The 27,432-nt window shown below is 37.9% G+C and overlaps 1 protein-coding gene across 2 annotated transcripts in view; it reads left to right on the top strand.

Annotated features, from left to right (window-relative positions):
• CRPPA (CDP-L-ribitol pyrophosphorylase A) overlaps positions 1–22,141 on the top strand; it is a 114,267-nt gene extending 92,126 nt beyond the window's left edge. For both annotated transcript variants that reach the window (XM_051610873.1, XM_051610874.1), the window contains one exon: positions 19,547–22,141. In XM_051610873.1, the coding sequence (XP_051466833.1) occupies positions 19,547–19,651 (105 nt within the window). In that variant the 3' untranslated portion in view covers positions 19,652–22,141. The remainder of the gene's footprint in view (positions 1–19,546) is intronic.
• The last annotated feature ends 5,291 nt before the right edge of the window (positions 22,142–27,432 follow it).

Genomic DNA, 27,432 nt, shown 5'->3' with positions numbered 1-27,432 from the left:
AAAGTTAAATCCAAGTGGTATTAACATAGCAATTTTGTACAGTTTTATACAGTCTTTTTGTCAGTTCTAATGCTCAGACTTCATAATGTGCTTTTATTTTAAGTTTAAATACACTCACAATGCATACAAGGCAAATGATTGGCAACTTTATGATTTGAACAATTGTAAGCCTCACCTGTGAATTATATGTACCAGGCATTTGCTAAAAACAACTTATCCATAAACATCCATACTTATCCATAAAAGCCTTTAAGATTTTGTTTCTGTCTGTCACGTTGCTTCTTGTTCTTCTTGCTGTGAGAGCACGTTGCTGACACCTGTTCAACTTCTTGTCCACAAGGATGCCAAAGTCCTTCTCTGCAAAATTGCTTTCCAGCTAGTCAGCCCCCAGCCTTCACTGCTCTTTGTGGTGGTTCCTCCCTGCGTGCAGGACTCTGCATTTCCCTTTGATATGAACTTCATAAGATTCCTTTTGAGTCAGTTCTACCCCTGTCCAGGTCTCTCTGTATGACGGTGCAACCAGGTGCCTCTGGGTTCTATAAATAAATTCCCCAACCAAAATGAGAGTGAAAACTCAGAAGAGGCTCTTGGGTATGGAAAAAGAGATGCCTCTGTTCTTGTCCCACCATTTGGACATGTTAGATGCAAGTTTGCAGTTTGAAACAGCATAAGAATTCAGACAAATATCAATAGATGGGTTCTTCCCATAATTATTGCCAAGAAAGAGGTGGTAGGAAATCCTGTTTTCTGATGGGTGATGGGCTTCCTTACATAGAGACTTGTGTCTAAAAATTAATTTGTTGCTATGGTATATACACTCTCATTATTTAAATTGCTCAGAAGAGCAGAGATGCTACAAAACAAAGAGAAGAATTCTATAGAGGTTTTAGTCTTACTCAACAGATTTTTTCAGTGAAAGAGAAAATAGTTCATTAGTTCAAGACATTTGCTTAAAGCATCACTTTATATAAATATTTGTGCATTCACAAACTATGATCAGTGTGTTTATTAGTATTGCATGAGGTTGTATACCCAAGAAAACAAGAATTTTATACTTGGACTTTGCTCCACATTCTTGTCAGTATACAGTTGTGTTTTGTCTTTAATATCTGTACAGTATATTTTATAGACTGATAAGAGTCCAGTAGTCTCAATCTGTAGGTGAGCAGAATCATATGTATATAACTTCCAGTAAGAAGTTATTTCTTCAGTGATACTACACTGTAAGGAAGGCTTTGTAGCACTTGCCTGCTTAAAAATGTTTAGGCCTTTGGGGAAAGTACACCTTCTAGGAAAAATAAATTAACAAGCAAAAAAAGCCAGCAGCTGCCTGGCGTGATTGGTCAAAAAAGCATGCTTTTTAAATCAAAGAAATTTAAGAGGAAAGGTGGTGTTATAGGAATGTGGTGGCACTTAAAAAACTTCACTGAGAAATTATTAAAACTTTGAAGAATGGGAAACCAAGGTATGGCACAGAAAAGTGGAGTTTCTCTCCTCCATGTTTTTGTGCAATTTGTAAAGTTACCTTTAGGCAACTTGGAAGTGCTCTGTTGAATACAGATTTGTAGCAGGGGTTGAGTAGACTAGAAAATATTTCTTCATTAACAATTGTCTTTTCCTAAGTGAGTGGGTGTGATAGGTATGGCTTGGGAATAGATTCAATGAACTCATGCAGTTACAGATGCAGCTGACATTTTTAAAGCTGTTTTCTTCATTTCTTAAAATGAACTTTTAAGTGAACCACACACAGTATGTGCCATTCATCTGTTGCTGTGCTATACACCTTCCAATTAATTAAGCAGTAGTATCTGGCAGGCACATTTCATTTTTCTGCTGTGCTGTGTCCTCAACTTAGTAAATCTGGGCATGTAACAAGTATTATGTTGACTATTGCTGAAGTTTATGAAACTTCTCTGTTCACCTCAATTATGCTCAGTTAGTTCGCACATGTTACTGACCACAAGGAAGAATGAAAAAGGAAACTTTTTCCAGTTTCAAGGTTCTTAATTTGTTTATCTACATCTTATTACTGGGGTATTTCAAATTCTGCTGAATTCTTACTAGATATAAATACTCAGTTCTGTGTTTTCAATTAGTTTGTTGGTTTTTTTACATATTGATAGTCTATGGAAGTTGTAAAAATAACACCATAAAATATAATTGTAAAAATTAAAAATTTTCTCTAAGAATTCTCATTTTAAAATATTTTTTTAATCAACTAAATGACCGCATATTTGAATTTAAAACTGTTTTGCAGAACTTTATTTACTTCACTGAAACATCTTTGGAACCAAGAAGCCTGGCATTTACATTTCCTTATCTTGGCATAGGATGCAAAACGTAAATTTAAGACAAATAATTAATCTCAAATTTTTAAGAAAATATCTTTTACTTAACCTGTAGCACTTTTACCCAGATACTAAGTAAATGGGAAATTGAAAACAAACCTGCAAGACACAGACAGGCAGAAAATTCAAACATATTTTAGAGAGAAGCTATTGCAACTGCTCAGAAGTAAAATAAAAAAAATAAAATAAATCCCTCTTCTTACATATCATTTATAGCAATTTAAATCTGTCAAGTTCTATTGTAGTTTTCTCAACTAAATGAGATTTTGTAAGAAAAAGTAAAGTTCTGTGTGGAATCTGGAAAAAAAAAAAAAATTAATTCTTTCCATATTACAATCACTTGATTAGGACATCTTGCAGTGATATCTAAAGACATTGTAAGCATTAGGCTCCTGATCTGTATCACTTTAGAGAGAAGGACAAGTTCATTTATACCTTTAAAGGGGATCTAGGGGAAACAGGCTTCCTGATTTCCTTACCCGTTTTTTTGCATGCAGTTTTGGAGTAGAGCAAATAAGCCAACTTAGAAACTTGACAGATTCTACATTTAGCAATTCTGCTTTTTTAGCAGTTTGGTACTTCCAAACTAGAGCACCTCAGGAGTACAGTGTCAAAACATGTGAAGTACTTGACTTGCAGTTGTCCTTGGATTTTGAACATTGTACTTCTGGACTTGAGCACCCTTTTCCTGTCCAAGAGCTACAGAAAGCCATAAAGCACTTATGTGACCCTGTGTCTAAATCCACTATGTTTTTTGATCTTGTTGTCTGATGTAGGAGTGAATTTTAGTAACTATGCAAAGAGCTGCTCTCCTATTGCCTGGGGGCTTAGGACAACTCTCTGCCACCACTTCCCCACAGGACATCTCTGCCCCAGGACAACTCTCCATGGATAGGCAGATGACACAAGACTGTGCTGGTGTCCTGGTGCAGAGATGTCCCAGCATAGAGATGTTCTGGTGGAAAGTTGGCAGTGGAGAGTTGTCCCTTCCCGTTGCCTGGTTTTGTAATTCTGACTTTCTTGTGGATCCACCTCATGTAAGTTTGATCAAGTTTGTTATAACCAGCAGTCCTTCCTGGTACTTTGTTTCATCTAAAAGTCTTGATGTTCTGTTGATGTTGAATCTTGGATATGTGTCTCTACATAAGGTGGCACTGACAACCTGGGGAGTAACTAAATAACCTGTTTTGGTGACCTGTGATGCTTCTTATGTTTTTACAGTTCTTGCAAGAGAAAGAACCAATTTCAAAATAAACTTGAAAACATTTCACAAGTAACAAACTTTAACTGCAATTGCAAGTTAAAAAACAGTTTGAATTATCTAACAAGGATTAATGGACTGGGTGTTTGTTTTAATGGATGCATGTAAATACACTTCCTGAATTTTGACCCTTTGGTCATGAATTAGCACTGTTGTCTGAATTTGAACTTTTAAAAATGTTATTTTCAGATTCTAAATTAACAAATAAGGGTTGGACTTGATACTTTTAAAGGTCTTTCCCAACCAAAACAGTTCTATGATTCTTTATTAGTGCATGATCTATACACAGTGGGTGCTGGCAGAATCTCACACTTCTGCGTTGTAATACTTTTTTGAGAACCTTCTCTACTTACTTTCATGTGAACTGAGTTTTTCTTTGCCGAACGGGTTAAGAAATTTAAAATTAACTGATAGCAATTGCCATTAAAAATAGCTTCAGGGCTCTTGATAAAATTAATGTTCTGGAGCTGGTGTGCAATGAGATCATTCGTAAATCAATAAGCAGCCTTTTTTTCCTTATTTTGAAGTTTATTTTCTATTTTATATCAGTAATATAACCCAGGCATTTCAGTCCAAAACAGTACTTCTTGGGTGGTAAAACTCATTAGGTATTTAGTCTCATGTCTTATAAAGCTACTAGAGGCAAATTATAATTGTCTTGAAATACAATGCCTGTCATAACTTATTACAGTTTATGTATTATCTATTGTGTAAATACAATATCGGTTCCTTGAGACACATACTGAAGTCACAGCAGAAAGTAACATCACAGGGGCCAGCACTAAGACTCAAAAAATTGTAGGGTCCATGGCAGCTTTCTCAGAACACTATCAATTATGGACATTAAAGGATTGCTTCTACTGACTGATTTGGCTTTAGAGCTCCTGGTATTTACTGACTGCAGAATGTGAATTTTGTTGCCACGTATTTACTCAGTGGGATGACAGCTGCAGAAACAAGAATTCTTGTAGAAAACTTTTTAAATTCATTAATTCCCTAAATGCATCCTAATGATATGAAATTAATCGAGAAATGTTTTGGGAAAGATGATTTTGGCTAAATTACATTTTATTTTATAGATAGCTCTGAATTTTAAAATATGATTTTTCTGATAGTTGGGTTGAATTTTAGGGAGCAAAAACTTACTAATTAATAATTTTAAATGTAATTTCAAAATTATTAACAATCCCCCTAACTGATATTTATTACATCTTATACAGCCACATTCTTTCTTTTGAGTTTGAACAAATTAATTCTAGTGCATATTCATAAGGCTTTGAGGTTGGTCATAAACAAATATACAAAAATTAAAACGGACACTTCAGATTTCTGTCCTACTAATAGAATCCTATAAATTGTATTGAAAATATTTTTTTTAAATTGAAAAATAAGTCAGACACTAGAGTATCTGAGCCGTGATATGTTGTATATGCATTACCATTATGAAACATTTCACTAGAAGTTTTGGATCTAATGAGTCTCTACATAAAAGCAAGATCTGCGTGTTGAAAGTGCATGTTTTGGATTCTTGAGGAAAACTGAACTAGTTGCTTATATTGTCCAGGATATTGGTAAAGAGGAAAAAACTTCAAAGGAGTGGAACACAGCATGTTTTTTTCCTAGTACATGTTTCTATTAAGCTATACAGTCTATGTGAAAATATGTGCTGCAACATCAGTGTTATAAGAAGAATAAAATAACTGAGGCATGAAGACAAGAATATTTTGTTCAGATTAAGATTAGGCTCAACAATTCAGGAAATCCTTTCTGCTAGTGTCAGAGCTGGCTGAAGGAAAGACTATGTGGAAACCAGTGGGAAACAATCAGAAAGCAGAAACTGAGAGAGTAAGGGTTTTTAAGTCCATCTTTGCACTTGAGTAAGGCTGCTGACAGTCTCCAGCACAAGACAGCCTGTGTTTTGTTAATGGCTCTTGAAGGGAACATGTAGCTTTGTTTGTTAGATTTGTTTGACTGGGATAATGTAATCTCATTTTGGACATATATTCAGCAGCAAAAGTGAATGCAAAAGTTCCTCTTAGGTAAGCTTTGAGTAAATAATAGAAAGTTAATGTGAAGGAGACGTTGTGACTGAGGCCATCTAGGAGTCTTAAGAGATGAGGCTGTGGCACATATGTACTGCTCTAGACATAGTTCTGCTTACTGAATAGACAGCAGATTTATGGGTGTAGAGCATGCAGGGTAAAAGCTAAGGCCAAGAGCAGGCACAAGGGAATACAGTTTGTTGAAGACAAAAGAGATACTGAGTCAAGAGAGTGGAAATGGAGTTTGAGATTACTTCTTTTGTCCAGTGGAAACTTTTAAAACATGTCCATGAAAAGCCAAACCACACATTCATCTAATCAATACAGGCTGAGGAGATGAACAATGTGAAATCATTGCCCATGTAAAAAGATCCATGCAGTTCTAAATGCAACTGTGAATAGGAAGCAAATACTGAAGCTGTAAAGAAAAAAAAAAGTGAGTCAAAGTTGTGCTTTCTAGTTGACACACCGGGAGATTCATTCTCAACTAACATCTAACTTATTTGAGCAGCTGAATTGGTTTTTGATTCTGGATAAAGCTTAAACAGAGCTACATTCCTTTTCTTTTTAACCAAATAAAACTATGACATAACAGTTCTGCAGGCTGTAATAGCTGGGCTCATACAGTGGGTGCTTGGATTTATATATGTGCCATCCAGTGTTCTCACTTGAGTAACTGTACCATTTAGTGGGATTTATTTCCTCAGAAGCTGTGGATATCAAGACCAGGACCCAACAAAATTAAGCTACAGTGTTTCCCTTAAACATAAATGTTGTTATTTCAATATAGTTTTACAAAAAAGTAACGACTGTCCTCTGTAGTCTTACATCCAGGATCTGTAATTAACTGCTGTCAAAATTACTATCAGTTTGAAAACTACTTACTGTTTTGCTTGCTTTCGTTTTTGACAGTTATATTCAGAAAACAATTCAACCATTTTGCTAAGCCCTCTAAATGATTCTTCAATTTATTTTAAATATTATTACCAATTAACATATTTTAAAGTACTTTAGAGTTCATTCAAGTGAATTATATAGGTATTTACTTAATTTCCAATATAATGATTTTTGTGTCACTTCTAAATATTTACAACAGTAATATTTAGCTCAATATTCAGCTTTTATTAGGAAAGCTGAAAAACAAAATGACACTACATGCAGGCAGTCTACAAGGCATGAATATAATCTTTTTTACCTTACTCTCTTGGAAGAATGGCAGTCCCCCTTCTTATGGAAAAGACTAGTGCCCATCCCTGTGAAAACAGCACCGGTCACTTGTTCTCAGCCCATTAATTTCAATTAGCTTTGGATGACCCACATTTTGAAGTGAGGAGCGAGTGATGTGGTTAACTCTTACACATCGTGTTTAGTCATGCTCTTGGAAAATGTCATAAATAGTTTCTTAATCAAATGCCTATTACAAAAAGATACTGGGGAGAACCAAACTTATCTTTGCAGACAGTCACAGACATCTTTAAAGTTGCAAGTAGGGACATGATGGTTTTAGGATGTTTTGAAAGGAAACTTTGGGAACAATTTAATTGAAAGTGTTAAAGGGTGTAAAATACAGCTCTTCAGTTATGCAACACAAGATACAACATACCTGAAGAATAAGCTTAACATGGAGTGCTTAATCTCATTAAAAAGAGATGTTTTCATAGCTAACAAAACATTTCATCTGTTTTTTTTTTCATAAAATGTCTTAATTATGGAGTGCAATTGCTCCATCTGCTAAATCAGGACTCTTTATTTCTTTATTCTTTTAATTTGATTTCTTTGTTTCTTTTTAAAGTTTTAAAATAACAATTTTTCTAAAAGTACAAAACTTTTTGTTATTTTACATGAATTTTATCACTTGGATATATTGTCATTTTTAATGCCTTTGTTTGCATATAGACAGGCTATTGTGTTACATGATTTGGGCTGATAACTAGCTGGCAGAAAGAAGGAGAAGCCTGTCTTGGCAAACCCTGTTTTTTATGTAAGCGAACATCTGTGAGCTCTATCTTTGTAGTGTAGCTGGACTCTCATAGCCTAAATGAAAACTAGAAACTAAAAGCAAGCTGATCTGTTCCCTTACAATGGGAAGGATTATTCGTTTGGAGTTTAAGGATGATAATTTACTGGTGAACCCTGAGGAGTGGTACTAACTTTGTTACAAGCTTGCTGTGTTTTAGCTACAAGGCAAATGATGGGGCCTCTTCTGCCTTCCTATCACTGGGCTTTTACTCAAAGGGGTTTTTTTTTGAAACTATTTGCCTTTCAGCTATATGTGATGATTTAACCATTAGCTAGTGATAGGAGAGATTCTTCCATGCCATTCAAGCTATGGAGGGTTGATCAGGTGGAGGCCCAGGCTCAGAACTTCCATCCCAGCAGGAGCTGCCCAGGGATTGCAGAAACCATTGGAGAAAGTGAGTAAGCACTTTCCACATTTCCATGGAAAGGTGTGGTGTGTCCAGTGCTAGCCATTCCTCTCAGCAGCTCAGGGAAAACAGAGCCCTTTGCCACAGTGGTTTCCTAGTGTGTTTTTCTGATTCTTGTCTGCCCCGCCCCAGCTGCTGGATTGGACACAGGCTGTTTGCTGCTGCTTTCTGAACCCGGTGCCTCTGCTCACGCCAGGCTTCAAGAACCGTCTTTCCTCTAGGATTAATTTTTCAAAATTTATGTGCTCCCTCCATTGCTTAGCTGAAAACTTTAACAAGGGCGAATGATCTATTTGCACCAGCTTTAGGCTATGAGCTAAGGAGGACAAAGAAATACAAAACAGAGAAATGGAGAGTTTGGATCAACTGTTTTAGAAGTTATTATGAATTCCTCATGCATACTGCATAGGGAGTCATTCAGTTCATGTCCTAGGATTCTGCTCAGATAAACTGTCAAGTCTAAAGTGGGTAGGTAAACATTTTGTAGGGAACATACCTGAAAGAAAGTGATAGAGGAAAAAAAACAACAGTTTTAAGTATATTTAATTGTACTTGTGTTCAGAACTCCTTTGCTCATAGAATTATTCCTGCTTGCAAGAAATGCAAGTTCCTTTCCTGCTTATTACATTCACTGTATGAGGATTGCTTTGGAGCAGGAACCAAGTCTCTATTCTGTGCAAAGGGATGTTAAGAATAATTATAATTACTGCAAAATTAATGAATTAAAACATCATCTTGGTGTGAGAGACAAAGAGATTGAATCTTATTAATAACTTGTGTTGTAACTTGTTTTCCCCCTGCTGACTCTTACTCTCCAAGGAGAGATGTCACCTCACATCCTTGTAACTTTTTGTCTCTTTTCTGGACACTTCTTCATCCGTCTTGTGCTTTTATTTTTGAGGGAAAGTAGACTAGCTTGGCCTTTCATCAAAGTCTTGGATTGGAAGGAATTTCTTTTTTTTGCCTTCCAAGCAGGCTGTAGTGCCTTAGCTTTAGACAGGAAAATAGGAGAAGTCAGAGATGGGACATAAACTGTGCCTAAACATCACATAGATCCAGTCAAAGAAGTAGAGTTTGAGTGAGGAGATGAAAGATGTAGGATGGACATTCAATTTTGAATGTTTCATGTGATTCAAGGATGTTTTCAAACTAAAGTGTATAACTTAAACATGAAGTTTTAATGAGTTATTCTTCAATCAGTCTCTCTTCACAGATGATGCAGCTTGAGAGCCACTTCAAGCTAGATTCAGTTAAGAGTATCAAATCAGGGAAATCTGTGATATCAATTGCTTAACAACAAGCTTCTGGACAGCCTCTTTCTCTCATTATGTCTCACTGACCTTTGAGTTACTTTAAAGCTGCTTTTGAGCTTTTGAAAGAGAAGTTTAAAAACAGTTAGGTATTAGATCTTCTGTAGCAAAGTATATGGTTTAAAATTGAATTTCAGTCTCTGCAACTGCAAAGTAACTGGCCTCGTAATACTGTAGTTACTTTGGTTTGCATTTCTGTAACCAAGATTGGAATGTGGCCTTTACCCCACTGAACTGATATTATCATCCTAAAAGTCTGGAAGCCACAAGACTGGGATATGAACAATAGCCTAGCACATGTGTATGCATACTTTGCCTCTCAGAATCTCTTGGTTTTTGTTTATTTCTTTCCCCGAAGGAGAAGTTTTAACTTGTTTTTAAGTAGGCTATACAGCTTTTCCTCTGAACCATCTCAAATAAATTATCTGCAATCAAGAGGAATGTGTCCAATCAACTAGTTACTGCAGCCGTGTGTCTTGTATTTCAGATTATTCACAGCCTGTAGGAGTTGTATAATGATGATTTTAATGACTGAACAGAATGCCTATGTTGAAATGGATGGAAACATGCCTCCTCTTATTTTGGAGACCTGCATGTCTACTATGAATAATATTCCATATGCAGTTAGCACCTATAGGAGGGAAGAGCAGTGTGCTTTAGACTGAGAGAATGGAAAAAATGCTCACATTTTCACTGCACTAATTTTTAGCATCCCCCCAGGAGATCCAAATATATACTCATTTTTTTCCAAAGACCTTCCCATTCTGTTACAGCCAGCAATTAGAAGTTACCGAGTCTTTCTATATAAGTCTGATAATCACAAATTATATGTCACAAAGTACATGAAACCGCTTCTGCGTATTTGTATGCAAAATTCTCTAACCTGTGACAGGTAAAGCATTTCATGTCCTGTGCTGTGTATTAACAACTTTGATGTTTGTAAACTACTCTGTTCATTTTTTTTCTTGTAAAGAGCAACGACCAATCTGTGTTGTCAATACAATATGGGACAGAAAGGAAAAACCTGTAATATTGAAATATACTGTGTTAAGTCTATCATAAAACATGCACTTTTTTGTTACATAGAATTTATATGAAGATGTGCTGTTTTGTTTTCTCTGTCCCTGTTAGGTGGGTTTTGTCATGTCCTAAGTAAAGATAGTGCTCTAAAAGTAAAGAGAAACATTCAGATATGCCATACTTACCTACTTAAAATTTTCTGATTATACTCATGACCTCAGAGGTCAGTGGTTAGAAATGTCCTACTTGGGTCCTTGAAGGTTGTTTTTTTTTTTTTTTAAACTTTCAGTATATGACATGGTTTAGCTGTCAGATAGAACCTCTGCCATTGGTATAATATCTCTTGATCTTTAGTGTTGGCATTTCTTTTTTATATTTTTAGGATCGAGGTAGTTGTGTACTTGATCTTTTACCTTTGTCTTTTCTTCTTTTCCCCTTTCTTCTGTAATTTTCCCCCAGCACTTCTCTCCATCTTCCCTACATATACATTTTTGCCTTCCTACCTACTGCTGATGAGGGCTAAGACACCAGTCATCAAGTGAAACTGAACTTGAAAGTGTGGTATTTCTCAGCTTATAATAGGAGAAAACCAGCTAAACTGGGCTGAACCTCTGTTACTAGCTCCATGTGTCAAATGCATTCATATATGATCCACAGCTGCTCTGTCTTTGCTTGGTGCCTGGTGCACTGCAACAGTCTGTAAATGATTTGCATGATTGCAGTGTTGTGTTTTGCAGGAGGCCAGCACTGCTTAACCCATGTTTTACTGTATGTTTGTGTGTGGTGGGTCTGCTATATATTCCTGGCTGCCTGCAAAACTTAACACCGCAGCTCAGCAATGTATTTATAGACTCTCACAGTGGAATAGGCAGCAGAGGATCCACCACACGTGCACACTGCGGAAAAAGCTATTATATGCTGCTTTGTGGAAGGCTTAAATCCCACTCCTGCATGAATTTGTTAGTGTTGTCAGCCTGATCCAAAGCTTTATGAAACCAGAGAAGAGGCTTGCCACAGCTTTACTCAACTTCATTCCCATCTTAGATTTTTCAGCAGCTTGCAGTGCTGGTTGTCAAAGGAGAAAACAAGTCTCCTGTGCCTCAGGAGCATTTCAGTTTTCCTGTATTGATAGTAAGAAACATTTTCCCTTCCCCCTAAAAACCCTTATGGTGTGTTTTACAAGGTCACTGGAGCGATACCTCATAGGGCCTGTAGGTAGTACAGTAACATATATTAAGATTAATACATTTCATGTTGTATTCTTATTTGGTAACGTACTGTATTAAGAGACCACCTCTAAGAAACCTCAAACACATAATATACTTTTGCAGAAAACCACATCTGTTAAATGGCTTATTTCTGCCAGTATTTTTTGTACCAGTCCCATACAGGTGTCAGAATTGGCTGCTAGCTCAAGTATTAGGTAGCTTTTTGAACAACTTAGAGGGAAAATGGTTGACTGACAGTTGTGTTGTCACTACTGGCATACTCACTCTTGCCAAGTGCAAGATAGTGGTAAGTGCTGAATGAAAACTTTTGCTTAATCTGCAGTGACTGAATGTGCCAAAACTGCTCTTTATAACTAACTCTTCAGACAATTTTTTGGTCCAGGAATTGTTATTGATTATTCATACTCATATTGATTATGATCAAGCTAACAATATTTCTTAAAAAAAAAAAAAAAAAAGGAGTTGGGGAGCCTTGGTCTGCAGATGACAGAGGCATCATCACCAAGCTCATGTCTGTTTGCTTTTGGATAAAAAGTTAGAACAGGGCTTTCAGTTTTTCAGTTGCTCCCTATGTGCCTGGACTAGCATCTAGGCTGGAGTCATGTCATCTTTCTGCTTTCTGTTGTGGTACAGTGACTGTATGTAGAATAGGTACTCCTCCACGGGAATTTTTACCCCAATTAAAAAAAAAAAAATTGTGAGCTGGAGGATGTGTTAATCACCTCACACCAAGAAGGGAACTGAACCCTGCTTACCTACAGGCTGCAGAACATGTAGATAATGGAGCTGCTTTAAAACTGCTGATTTAGGGAAATGCTGTCTATTCATACTAGAGTAAAGAATTAATCTTGTTTGGATTTATGTTTGTGCTGTTTTGTTGTGCTTTTTTTGTTTGTTTGTTTGTTTTAGCAAAAGACCAATGTTTACCTTCAGTTTAAAATCTGTGAATCTGAGGTAAAAGGATACACAAAATAGCAATAGGGGTTTTACAGATTCCAGGGGATTTAAAATACTTGTCCTCAGTATATCCACAAAGTCATTGTAAATGTTTATGGCTCTCCATTTGCTAATGAGGTAAGAGGCATGGTTGAGCAATGGTAAGGGAGAGAGAGGTACAGTGCAGTATCACCTTTTAAAGCACAATTTATCTGAGCTTGGTTGACTGTAGCATAGATGTACAACCATTTAACTGCCAAGAATTAACTGTAGATCTCTCAGAGTCCATTAACTAACAGGTCTGCTAGGCACCATAAGGTTAGTGATGATTTTGTTTTCCCAGTGCCACTCATCTCTTTTCTCAATCCTCACTGCATCCCAAGTATCTAGATTTCTAAATTATTTCTATTTTAAGAAGTATCTGCTAATGAAGAACTGATTGTGGTTTTTTGAGTTCAGAGGAGAAGCAAGGCGTGTATACAGAGGCTTAATTGTGAACTTGCTGGAGTAACTTTGAACCCAGCTACCTATCTGAACTCAAGTGCTACCTTAATTATTTCTGTATTACTTGAAAGGAAACAAAAATATTGAGTGAAATATTTTTCTTATCTTTTACAGTTATCTGCATAGCTATCTTCTCATTGAGGTAAATTAGTGCATTGATACTATGTATGAGATGTCACTTATCAATAGAACCTTTGGCACATGGATTAAAAAATGTGATGTGGAAGCATTTTAGAGAAAATGGAGACTTCAGATTAATCTGTACTGTTAAGAAACTGAGGTTAATTTAATATGTAGATGCATGCCACTATATTTATCTTGAGTAGGAAAAAAACACCTCTCTGAATCTACCAGAGAATTCCTCCTGGTGAGATTAAAAATCAAGCCTTGTTATATGATTGATTTCCAGTAGTGGAAGAACCTCAGCCCCTCTTCAGATCATCTTTTAAAATGAAAAATATTGATTGAAGAAGAAAATGTCAAGTGTTGAAATTTTTGAGGCTATATTCTCTACTCAGTTTCTCTGAGTGCAAATAAAATACTGTCAGCATATGACATCAGGCACATGTTGGAGACACCTGGTGTAGCCTTAGTGTAAGTTGCAGAATCCTGTGGAGTTTTAAATTAACAGCAGCTCCTCTTGTACTGCCAGTCTAGTTTTTTGCAAGATGCTGGAACACAGACTGTTTCAGCCTTTCACTCTTCCACTCATGCCTTATGGTGCACCTGGTGCACACCAAGGCCCACCTTGCGAAAGGCAGTGGTAGGCATGCTCCTGCATGAGGTCCTTCTACTGGCTCCAGTCTTTTTCCATACAGTGGCAGGAATGTGCAGTACAGCACGAGTGCTGTCATGTGGTGTGGTTCATCCCTCTCTCCTTCTCTTTTTGGGTGGGAAAGATGTCCACAGAGCTGTTAATATTTTTTTTTTTTTTTTAATGACTGTGGTTATGTGGGAGCTACATGGGATTTGTGCTTTATTCTGTGGGGGATTATTTGATCGTCACTCTGTGTATTCTTGATGCATTTGGGTAGGGAGAAAAAGACACAACTGTCACTTCCCAGCGATACTTGGGCCACATCTATACTGGCAAGTAAAACAGGCTGGGGATGGTTCTCTCGTCCTAGGGCTAAAAGCCACTGTAGGCTCATGTCCATATGGATAAGTTCTCATTTTCCCAAAAGAGGGTGGCCTCATTCAGCCTGTCCCTTGGGAACAATCCTTGGCCTGGCCTGTCCCCTGAACCATGCCCAGCCATTGTCTGGGAACAAGTTAGCTGGCAGGAGCTGAAGCTGTGCCAGGGAGTGGGCTTACAATGGAACAGCACAGGCAGGGACATGCCAGCACATGCCCTGGCCCTCTTTCCATTTCTGGTACAAATGTAACACTATTAATATTGATGCTCCCTGAGTTTAGCATCATCTCTAAATCATGTTTTCAGGTTTCCTGTCAGCCATATAATCTGGGCTAACATTAAACTTGTGTTAATTTTTAAAAATTGTATTAAATGGAAATTCAAATAATATTACTGCAAAACAGAGTTCAAATAATGGAACACAGCTGTTCTATTCCTTTGGAGGGATGCAGTAAAAGTCAGAAGTAATACCTGCATAGGCTTTTTTATTTTTTTACTTTTTGTAGTTAAAAAGGGTACCGTGTGTTTTTCAAGCTATGCTAAGATTGAGCTAGTACATATGTAAATTGAAATGCCTTTATATCAACTTCCAAGTGTGGGGGGGAAACCCCAAACCTAAACAGACTGAAGCAAGGAAACAAATTGTTAGGGGAATGTCAGTAAATACTCAGATATCCTCACAGTTTCTTTAACAATTGCACATTTGTAAAGCACAAGTTTGCATATTCCAAACACAACTTTAACTCTGTTCCTGAATCCATTCCCACTCTTACTCTGCAGACCAGAAAACCCCTACAAGCAGTAACTCTACATCAAATAAATCCTGAATATGAATTACAACCATCACACAATATGGTTGTGTTGGAATATTTTTACTATTTAATAACAGACAAAGTGGGTATTTTATTTTGGAATCAAAGTGCTGTTGTGTGGATTTATGGTTTATAAGGTTGGCAGTGTTTCTGAGTACTTTCTTTTCCAAAGTACATAAATATAAAGTGGTAAAAGTTTTGTTTTTAGCTTATAAATGCAGTTAATCATGTGTTCAAACAATAAAAAATTCTATTTATTAATGGCCAAGAAATGTTAGGGGGTTTTGGTTTTTCTGTTTTACAAGAGACTCATTTAAGTCAACTGGATGAAATGAATAGTGAATATCACAATGGTTTAGGGGGCACACCAGTTGATCATGTGGAAATTCAGTCATTAATCCATTAAAATCATGACTGCCTCTGAGTCTTATTTAAAGGTCGTAGTCTTTTTTAAGGGTTTTGTTGGTGAGGGAAAGAACTATTCGTGTTTGATCCATCCAGTGCATGCATGGATATGCACTCAACTGACTGGGGTGCTGAAGTATGTTCTCTGCTTGGAATTTGCAGCACTGAGCAGTGGGTGGGCATAACGTGCGAGAGCTCTTGTGGGCTACATGAGGATTTGTATTGATTGTTCTGTTCTTACATCCTGTTTTTTATCATGGTTACAATATATGCAAACACGTCAGGCAGTTAGACATGTGAAGACCTGGTTTTGCTTGATTATTTGACTTCCTGCAACTAATAATGAGATTTTATGAAAGATTTAGTGCTCTGCCATTGAATATAAAAGAGGATCGGAGGCCTGTATGTGCAATGGAGTTAGGTGTGGTAGATTAAATTTATCCTGGCATCCCTATTGAAGGCTCCCTGTAGGCACTATCAGCTGTAATTAGCCCTGTTGCCAGAAATAACATTGCAGTGTCAGAAACATGGCTGTTTTAAGGGTATAGCCAGGGGACCTAAAGTGTTCAGTTATTGTCTGTTTAACTTCAATTAATAAAGCCTAACAAGATTCTCTTTCTTCACTGGGTTTTTGTTGAATTCTGTCATTTAAATTCTTTTAAATATTCTTCATAAACACTGCTGGCATCCAAATTTCCTATAACTTCTTTGGAAAAAGCTAACTATCATTGTGGCACATTAAAAATATCATGCATAATAATGGCCTAAAATGAAATAAATTCTCAATAGAATTCAGAGGAGAGGAAAGAATACTTAGGATGTAACTGAGCTATTGCGTCAGTCAGTTTTAAGCCTACACTTTGAACAACATGTTCTCTTTCAGTTGCTAAAATTTCTTTTTCTATTCTCTTTTTCTTGATAATAAGGACTGGAAATTATCAACAGCAGTTCTAAATTATGCACAGGCTATGACCATCGGATACAACAATCATGATTCCTAGCCTAGGAGATTTGATTCTCAGAAAGATACAGGATATAAAATGAGTTTGAAGTTCCTGTAAGTTCCTGTAAGAGTCCAGTTTTTTGCATTATTTACTAGCTCTTTCCCATAAGACTGTGACCGTGTGAATCAAGCAAGTTAAAACCAGCACATACTTGACCTTTGTGGTACTGATTTCTCCTGCAGTCAGAGGCTGGCTCGTAGGCCTGGGTGCTGGACACTGTTCAATGAACAGGTGACTTTGAGATCAGACTGGGACAGTGTTACCAGGAAGGAGCAAGGGCATAAATCTAAAAATTAGTAGCCTGTATGATAAATACTTTAAAGAATTGCCCTGTTCAGAGCTTCAGTGTGTGCTTCATTATGTCACTTAACCATCTATAAAAAATTAATAATATATTTTATGTTACATTTGTTATCTTAAATAAGATCGTGTATATCCATTTGAAGAATACACTTCTGGTTATTTTCAGAAAACAGAATTACAGTCAGAAAACAGCAACCAGTAGGTTTCCTGAATAGTTGTAGGAACAACATTAATAATCAGATTATTAATGATAAAATAATTGTAAAACTTGCAAATGCATTGTAATTTGTGCTGCAATTCACCACTTGATTGCACAGTGGTTTATAAACTACTTCCTCATGCAGGTTTCTGTACACATTACTGTGCTGCATTGCCTGTGTTACAAATACTACTCATAATGTTTTCCATCTCTTTCCTTCAGAACATGGAAACTAGCACTAAAGCCTTAGGTTTAGCTTTAGAAAAAGATTTTTCAATCTAATGGAATCTTACCCTGTCACTTTCAGTCTTTCCTGTGGAAGCTAAATTTCTTTCTCTTGCTTCCTTTTATGTTTAAAACTTAAATAATTTATTACTGCAAAGGAATGTGCACTGAATCCAGTAACCAACAGAGGATGTGGAAAGATTTATTGGGAGAAACATTAAGAGCATTCCTGGCCAGGTGTATTTTTTTCTTTTTTGTGAAATGGGAAAAAACCCCCACACCTCCAGCCAACTTCAGATATGGCTGGAAGCCCATTTGGAAAACTGTGTCTGTAGTTGTGAAGTGCTTCTGGAGACAAACAGAACAAAAAACAGTGAGGGGTGTCAAGAGGTTGGCACTGCTGTATACTGAGAAATGTGTTGCTGGATCTTGAAAGTGACTGTGGTGTTTGCCTTCTGAGTGGGTGTATGCACAGCTTCTTCTCTCCCTGTACATTATTCAGCCACTTATACCCCTGGGAGATGACGACCTGAACCCCCTGCCAAGCTGGCATAGTGGATTCTGAGTTCCTCTTTGTACCCTCGGTCCATAACAAAAGATTCTGGAGGAGCAGGACCTCTGAGTACACTTCTGCACTCCTTGCTTAGGTGAATGGGAGGTGCCACTCAGTAAACAGCAAGACACAGCTGTGGTGAACGTTTTTACTCTAAGACATTTTTTTTCACCACTAGTAAATAATTTTACCACATGTTAGAATACATAGCATTTATTTGTGAAGACTGTAATCTTTTGGGGGTTTGCAATTTGTAACAGTTTAATTATCTGATCATTTTAGGATAGAAATCTAGTCACATGCAAATAGCATTTTTCCAGGCATAATAAGAGTCATGTATAGACTAGCTCTTTCTAATTCTATCAGTTTACCTCTCTAGCATTTTTCGTGTTATTTACATAAAGCAAGAAGTTAATGAGAGCATTCTAAAATACAATGATACATTTTAGAGTGTTCCAGGGATACTTTTCCCCTATCAGTTTTTCCCTCAACCCCAAATTCTTAGTCTTTGGTTCCTCTCTGCACTAGCTGACAAGGCACGTCCCCTCAGCAGTAGACTTATTCCTTAAAAAGCAGTGTTTAACATTATGAGTTTTTATAAAATGTTGAAACCATTTCCTCTTCCACCATTAATCCAAGTGTCTTAAATTGTCATCTACAAATTCCTTCTAGATGCAGCAGCTTAGAAAAGTAGTGGTGACAAGATAAAGAATGAAACTGCTCCATCGGCCTGCCCCGGGCAGGAAGCTGTACCTGCATCCCATCTTATGTGTACGCAGGTCTTGGGTTGCAGCACCCTAATGATGGAGTTTCCTTGGTTTGTTCAATACTCTGGTCCATGGTATACTGGTTCTTACTGTTAAAACACTTTCCTGACGTCTTATATCCCAGTTTAAGTTCCCCAAAACCTATTGCTTCCAATTTTATCCATTGTGGATACAGAGAACAGATCTTGCTTTCTCTTTGTAGCTCCCATTTGTATTTGAAAATCTTCTAGGTTCTCCCTAGAGTTTTATAGATCTTTGTTTTTCTCTGTTGCTTCACAGAAACTTTACCCTCCTATTTTTCTCTGTCTGTGCCTGGCTACACCTAGTGATATTTTCCCAGTGCACAAATGAAAATGTTACTGGTAGCAAGAGGCCAACCTTTTATAGTTAATACAATTAGGAAAACTTGGCATTTAGACAAAGGACTCTTTCAAATGTGAGCTGGAGCTCTCAGTTAGAAGCATGGAATCAAAGTCTCATTTTATTACTTCTTCCTCTATTGGTCTCTACACTTGCCTATCAAAACCAGACAACTTTTTAAAGTTACTTGATACAAAGATCAGTCTAAACTCCTGATGCCCCAGTGCTTAAATGCTACTGTGAGTTTAAGTAGTTTGTAGAATACAGTTGGCATCGTAGGTGCTTACAGGTCTTCAGCTATGCTACTCAATTAAATCCTCAATCTTGTGCCAGTGTTTTCAAACCCAAAATTTTGACTGCCTTTCGGATTTTAAAAATCAGTCAGTAAGCAAGTGAAAGAATCACGCTTCTGTTTTGGTGGTCTCTAGACATATGACATAAATTCTAGTAGTTAAAATATATTCTTTGTAAAAATATAATTTTGATTTTTAAGTCATCATGGAGATTGGAAAATGGATATTACTATGAAATTGTGTTTCCTTAAAATATAGGTTTTAAAAGTTCTTCTGGTAAGTGCAAAGAAATGTGTTTTGTTTTGTTTTCAACAATTGTGGTAATTTTGCACACTTGGAAACTGATTTTAAATATTTACTTTCCCTACTTTTGTTAACTTACTGTTTCCCCTGCTCCTTTCTTTTTTTCCCCAGGACCATGTGCTGCTTCAGGAGACAGTACATTCTGCTGCTGCTCTTATAATGGCGTTAATAAAGGACAGAAATCCAGAGCTGACTGGGCAGCTGTTGGTAGCATAAGATCATAAATAATGTGTAGCTTTTGGAAATGTTTCATCATCCATTCACCAAAGGTCTTGAATAATTTTACTCTCTGATGAAAACTCTGGATTTATTAAGTTTACTATTAATCTCTTTTAACAACATATTTTTGATACTTAAAATACAAGTCTGATACTATGTATAGAGTGTAACATTAAATACAAATAATGCTGTGATACACTGGGTGCATACTGTGAGGAGTGGTACTGAAATGTTTTTATGAGGTACTGATCATTTAAAAAGGTGCACAAAGGACACCAAAGCCTTCAGTCTTCATGCAGACTTGTCTTCAACCATGTATGTGTATTGTACTCTAGGACTGCATGAATGAAATGTGATTTAAGATAAAATAATCCTAGAGCACAGCTCTTGTTCTTTGTATGAAATTATTTACAAGTTGCTGCTATACCTATTAGTGAACGTAGAGCTCATTATACAGCACAGCCTTCCTGACAGCAACAGAATGGCACATTGCAAGAAGTGTTTGAAGGGTCTGGTCCCTGTCCTCATGTAATGAAGGTAACCTTGAAACAAAGAAAAGACGTGCATGGAGGCAATGAAGTGCAAGCCCCAGTTTTCCAGAGGTGATGTGCTCTGCTTGTAGCACTCCTTAGTGCTACGTTTCTCCCAGTACTTATGTGCCATCATTTCAAGTAGCTCCAACACCTCCTCTGAGCACTGTATGACACAAACTTGGTGTTTGCACACGTGTATGGGTATGCATGTGTGTATGTACACATGCTTAAAGGAAGAAGACTGAAAAAAAAAATTCACAACCCAATCTGTAAGTATTGGAGAAACAGGAAGATTCTGTTGGCTCATTTACAAGAACACAGTTTTCATCTCTTGCTGGTTAGTATATGGCTGTATTAAAGACTAGTGAAGAGAACTGGGTGTCATGGGTTCAAATATATGTTACATTGATATTCAAGTGTGGAAAGATGGTGCAGGAAGGTAAAATCATGAATGTTTATTATGTGGAGTATCTCCAGGTTTCGCAGCCACTAAGAGCAATACAAGAAGAGGAGAGTCCCTGAAAACACCTGTCCCTTCCTCTACACCAGATCCTGGAATTCCAGATTTCCTTCAGCTTATGAAGAGGTTAGGTTAATGTCTTAGATACCTGATGTGATTGGAATAAAGTCATAGAGGCATATCTCTCTACCTGAAGTGTCCAGTGAGCCTCGCAATCAGCCTGTCCTGACTGAGAGCACTGTCACTTCAGCAAGTTTCCCTCTAAAACCAGCATTCCTCCCCTTACTCCCACCATATTCCACTCCTGGTGCTCAGACAAAACTTAGGATGGCATGATCTGGGCTTGATCCCCTTCCTCTTTCACTTTTCCTGACTATCTGTATCTCTCTTTTAAATCTCTTTTAGAAGCTGATGTTGATCCCAAAGTTCCTTCATTACATTATAAAGAGTTTTTGGTTGTTTTATATCCAAAGCACACATTTTCTTCCACACAGAAGTCATTGTAAGACAAAGTTCTTGTGCACCATCTGCTTTCTTCCTTGCTTCTCTCTCCTCTCTACTTTGATTAATAATTTGTCCTTTTCTGACATTGCACAGCATAAGCATTCATATGAGCTCTGTGTACGGCTTTACAACAGGCATATTTTATTCATATATATATTTATGACTGTTCATATGCAGAGTACACAAATAAATGAGGAATTAAAGAATTACTACTGGCATTCATAATTTAACAGGGCAGCTTTCACAAATAAGTTTTCTGAATTCCCTTTTACATTAATGAATTTGATGAAGAAATTTGTCTCACAGGCTTTTAAAAGACAGGATGAAAGATGTTTCTTTGACTGCATTTTCTGACTCTTCTTCCCTTGAAGACTGAAATACAATCCATGATGTGTTTTCCCCACATAATAATAAGCAAGTGAGTTTAGAAAATCCTTTATGTTTTCCATCCGCTCTAATTTACACGTTGTGATACTGCCTTAGCATTGGATTGTGTGTAACTTAGCATTTGCTTAAGCAGAACCTTTACCTTATTCTCTTAAAAGGATATTACTGCAATGAACAGCTATAATGAAAAATTATATTGTGGTTGTTTATGGATTTATTTTTAAAGGAGAACAGGCAACACCGAAAAAAAAGTTTCAAGTTATCAAACATTCTTAGTACTAATCTTGAATGGAAGATTGTAAGCTTTATTAAGGTATTGTTACTGATTGCATGATGGATTTTTTAATCTTTTACAATCTTTTAAAATAATCTAAAAACACTGGAAAATCTGTTTTGCTGGAAGCAAATACACCAAAACCAGAGCTCCTAAAACAGATCACAAAATACTGGAATTGCAGTTAAAAAAAAAATACACAAAACAAAACCTAACTAGAAACTTCTCTGTGATTAATGCTATTGTGTATCCAAACCAAATTTAAATGGTCTTTTGGATGATTGTTAATACTTACAATGGGAATAAAGATATAAAATGAAATTAAGAAACTGGTTGATTGTTTTTCGTCTGTGCATAGCTTCTCACAAATAGCAGTATACATGAGAAACTTGGCAGCCTTTTGTACACACATGCTGTTTTGAATTATCTAGTGAATCAGTCACCACCCATATTGCTTTGAACATTTGGACAGAGATAACACAGAGTAAATAACAGCTCAGACTCTGCCAGGCTTGCTTACCTTACTCCTCAAGCACTCTAATTAGTATTCCTTGGGTATTGTTAATCAGAAGAGAGAATTCGGAATATGGCCCTAGAAATGCTTTTCACAACTACAAAATTGAGTGAATTAGATTTATGTGTTGAAACAAAACCACTTCATGCAAAATCTGGAAGTTAAATCACTGCATTTGTCTTAGATCAGTTGGCAGAACAGTTTCTAGGTAAAATATTTTTTTCTTTAGCTTTCCAGGCTATCTTGAAAAGGATGGTTTTATGGTCCTCTTAAAAAAAAGTCAGAAAGAATGAAAAGGATAGGAGATGGTGGAATTAAAAACAAAAAATCCAAAACCAACCCAAAAAGCAAAGAGTAACAAAGTGAGCTGTGACCCTGCTGTAATCAGTGGCATAGCTCTAGTCGGCTTTAAGATACCACAATGAAGCTTTTAGCTCCCCTTGGTGACTAATGTAGGCTGCAGAACAAATGTGTGTCTAGATGCCTTAAAGATTTTGGTGGATTCAGATTTGTATTTTGATATGACACCTGAGCCTCGTCATCTCCGCAGTGCTGTTCTAGGTGCCATCCAAACAGAAGCTCCCAAAGATACGTAAGGTTCCCAATTACTGCTTGGCACTTCCTGAAGATACAGCAACTTCTCCCATCTCTCCACCAGAGACAAGTCATAGTTTGCTCTGTTCTCCTTGTCTTGGACACTTGCTACCGGTCACTGTTTTCGATTCAGGTTTTATTTCTGAAGAAAAGCATACTTCCAGATACACAAAAGCATTAATTATCTCCTATCTCCCTCCTCTTCACCCATAGCTTAGATCTGAAAAATGCTAGGTTATTTTATCAAATATGCAGCAAGATGTGCAGACAATGTGTATTTCCCTCTTTTCCTGTTATGGGAGGTTTCAGGGTCCAGGAATAATCTTATCTTAACAGTGATCCTGCAGGAGCCAGAATCCTCGGTAAGAGCTACCTTTGACCTAGCTCAGTGTGACTGCTCTGATGATTGGGCCATACAAATGCCTGGTAGTTGCAAAAACTGTGTGTAAGGGAGTTAATTAAGCCCTTCAGAGTATTAGCAGTGCCCCGACCTTTATGTTTTTAAAGATTACTGTGTATTCTCTCAGGTCCATATGAAAGATGCACTAGTATTATTCCTGTCTGACTGTGGAAAAAAAAGTATTTAGTTATGAAGTTAATTAATTCAAATGTGTAGTTTATTAGATGGTAGATTTTTCTCTTTGTGCAGGTAGTGAAAGAATGGTATTCAAAGGTATTTCCTCTTGTTTGTTTCAAAGATCGCTTATTAAAACCACAACTAATTCTCACTGAAACAGGGAGAGCTGTTAAGACTTGTAAAATGAATAATATATTTAAGGGTTCCCACTTGGAAAATCTGCTATGAAAGATATATATGTGATATATCTTATCTATATTTTATAAAAATACATAATTGTGACATAAAAAGCTCAATGGTAACTTCATTATTTAAAGCCAGTCTTAAAGAGCTGAATTCTGAGAAACTAAGAAGCTGCTTTCATAATTCCTGCCCAACTCAACTCATCCAATCTTTTGCACCTAGTTTAAAATAATTTGTAATGGCACCTAGTTGGATGACTAGTGCCCTGCTGCTCTGGGTGCCTCCAGTAAGATAGCAAGGCAAAGTATCAACATGGGTTCAAATTTTTCTGCCCCCAGTGCCTGCCCTTTCAACTTCAGACTGGTAAGTTTTTATGATGTCTGTCTCCCTAAGCCCATTCCTCAGCCCTGGTATTTACCACAACTCACTTTGTCTTATACTCTTGGCAAGCACCAAAGGAAAGAAGCAGACACTGACACTCCATTTTTCCCAGTGTAAGCTGATTTTGACTGACAGGGCTGTAAAGCACTTGTCAAATATACATTTTCCTTGGTTATTTCTTCCAGGAATACTCAATTAGTTTTGAAATCTGAAAAGCACAATTTCAGAGCCTGTGCTGAGGAAACAGTCCCAACTGTGAAAATACATTTATGTTAGAATATGCTTGGCTTGCATACACCAACCTGGGGAGCAAAGAGGCCATTTCTTAATATATGTATATCAATAATATATTAATATATTTATTATAATATATTAATAATATATCAATATATTCCCAGGCTAATTTAGGTATGCTTTTCAATCTAGATTGAAACAGATCATGTCCTTCACCCTGCACATATTGCTGCCTCAGAAACTGAAGTCTAATCCAGTTAAAATGCTGCAACAGTGAATTATAACCCAGTTACAAAGATAAATGAGAGAGTAAGACAAGCAAAAAGTGGGGTGAATTTAAATAAGATGGAGAAGCAAGGAGGCAGGAAAGAATATACCAGAGCTCCTCCAGATAGCAAAATCTGCAGGGGAGACCACTTGAATGGCATGATACGGTAAGGGCTGTGGGCAAGCTTCCAGGTTCAGTAGCCTCTGAGATGGCAGCTTGATAAGTCATCTCTCTGTTCAGCAGCCTTTGTACATAATCGCCTCCCTTGCAACTCTTCCATTACTTTGCCTCCTTCCCTTAATTTCCTTGCCTCAGACTGGCTCTGTCACTTCAAATTTTGTGTTTCCATTTTAGCCATCCCTGTCCTCTCCCATCCTTTCCCTTACTTCTATTACTTGTTCTTTCTCTCCCTGTTTGTCACTCCCTTTCCATTCCTCCCAGCCCACCATCGTCGAAGGAGATGATCCCCCCCGCCTCCCTTCCCCTGCAAGCCAGGCCGTGGTCTGGCATCAGAAACCCTTCCTCGCTCCTGGATCGAGAACTGAGGCATCTGGGCTTTGGCACCTCGGCTGTGCTCACAGCTGGGACCAAGAACGGATGTCACTTCCGCTGCCAGCTGCAGGCAGATGAGCAGCAGCTGCCTGAAGGGACAGACCTCCTGCATGGCAGCTGCTGGGCTGACACTGAATGCCGCTTAATAGCTGAAGTCAAGCTGCAAGCAGAGCTGCCCCACTGAAGGAGAAGTAATCTGCTCCAAGGTCAGGCCCCCTGCAACTCCCCCTTAAGTAGCTGAACTTGTGTTTCTAAAGTCAGCACCTAGTCAAGGAGCCAGATCTGCAAATCTGATCAGAGTCTCAGTAACAACAAAAAGCAAAAGGAAATAATACAAATCCAGGTACGGCTTGCAGTCCTGGTGACTGGAAAAAGTGTGTTTTCACTTACTAACCAGTGGCTTTGCCAGGAGTTGCTCAGAGACAAAAAAACCAAGGAACCCCACGATGCTGTGTTAAGCAGTTCCTTTCCACAGCAGAGGGACAGCCTGATTGAAACCCCATTGAAGTCAATGGGACTGAAAGTTCCTCACAGTGAGCTCAAGAATGCGTGGCATCTCTTCCCTCCAGCCATCTTCAGCTAACTCACACATAACCATGTTGGTTATGCTGGGGTTTTATTATTGTTATTGTTATTTTTATTGTGCTGCAGTTTTAAGTGTGTATTTATGCTGTACTCAACTCCCTTGCCATTTGGTGGGGGAACATTATGGTCTTGATTAATGCCAACTATGTTTTTGGAGTTCAGTTGTGACTCCAGCTTAAGCATCCACAGGCCTATGGTACTTGGAGTGATAGGGGCACTTCCAAGGGACAATTCAGACTTTAGCATTTCTCTTTGAAGGCTCACTCTGGATCCAGTGACAGCACAGTAAGCCTAAAAGGATGATTTTGTGTCTTGGTTTAAGCCAGTTTGCAGGGCTAGAAAAAGTCTTGGCCTCTTCCAGACACTGTCTTTCATCCTTCTTTCCTGTACACTAGCATCGAGGATTGTGCTGCTGTGTAGCAAGTCAGTTGAGGAAGCCGAAAAACTAACTGTTGTCTGGCTGGAAACTAATCCAGTGAGAAGTGATTAGCTTTCATCAGAGTCACCAGGTGGAACAACTTTGGGGAAGGAGGTGCGTCACAATTCCTGTTGCAAAGGGATGTGCCAGGGACATGTCGGGCTGCAGAAATACAGGCATAGATCAGCCTAGACTGCCGCACCTCTGCACCCTTGGGGCATTATTTTTTAACTTTGCAGGCTCGAGTCCTGCCTATGCTGAGGGCAAGATGAATTTTTGTTATTCTAACACTGTAATGTCCCTTCTGTAGACAAGGGCGTGTGCGTAGGTGAAGCACGGGAGGGTCAGACACAGTGTGTGGCTCCTCTGTTGAGCTGTCATGTGCAGGCTTTGCAAGCAGTGAAGTAAACCCCGGCTATGTGTTGTGACATGCAGGCCTCTCTGAAAATGATACATCTGAAAATGCTCAGAGGTGAATTGCATTCCAGACCGGTAGGTCAGGATAAGGAAATGAAGGAAGGAAACAAGGTGTCTCTCACCCCTTCTGGGAGTGGCTGCTAGCAGCAGATCAAAGAGATGCTCTTATGATGGATATTTCAAAAAAAGCTGCAAAATGCCTTGAGTGCACAGCACAAAAGGTGTATTTATTTCTCCTTGTTGTTTGTTGGCTTTTGGGTTTTTTTTGTTGTTTTTGTTTTGTTTTGTTTTTTTTAAAGCAGTTGGCTTCACTGACTTTGGGATTGAAGCCTGCTTTCCACTGTGCACCTTTGTGTAGGCAGCTCCACTGAAATCGAAGGTGCAGGATCTGTCCAAAGCTTTACAACAGAGGAGCACGGTTACTTGCAGTGCAAGAGCGGGCATTACAGTGGCAGCAATGCACCCTCTGGTGGTGTCCGTCAGTGTTTCATCCAAAATCTTTCCCAAGTTAACTAAAGACAAGCACTGCCGATGATAGAGGAAGAGCCAATATTTTGCTCTCTGTCTTCTCTGATTCCAAGCAGTGATAACGTGGGGTACTGGGTTGGGCTGAAAAAATACTGAGCACGGTGGGATTTACAGCCATTGGCCTCACATCAGCCCCAGCGGCTACAAAGTGAGTAACAAAGATGCCACTAGCTTAAAGAGGAGGCTGGGAAACACACTTAGCATATGGGTTAATGGAAAAATAGGAATTCATGCTAATCAGCTTGTGTGGGTGGAGGATGGCAAAGAGTTTGTTATCGGCTGGGACTGCTCCTGCCAACACATACCTGCCGCAGGCTGGATTCTTGGTAGTGGTTTTTGCAGACCTTTTTAATTCCTCTGAAAACACAC

The sequence above is a fragment of the Apus apus genome, chromosome 2, assembly GCF_020740795.1.
Source record: "Apus apus isolate bApuApu2 chromosome 2, bApuApu2.pri.cur, whole genome shotgun sequence".
Taxonomy (NCBI): domain Eukaryota; kingdom Metazoa; phylum Chordata; class Aves; order Apodiformes; family Apodidae; genus Apus; species Apus apus.
Note: the sequence above shows the minus strand (reverse complement) of the source record. Positions and strands in the feature narration are given on the sequence as shown.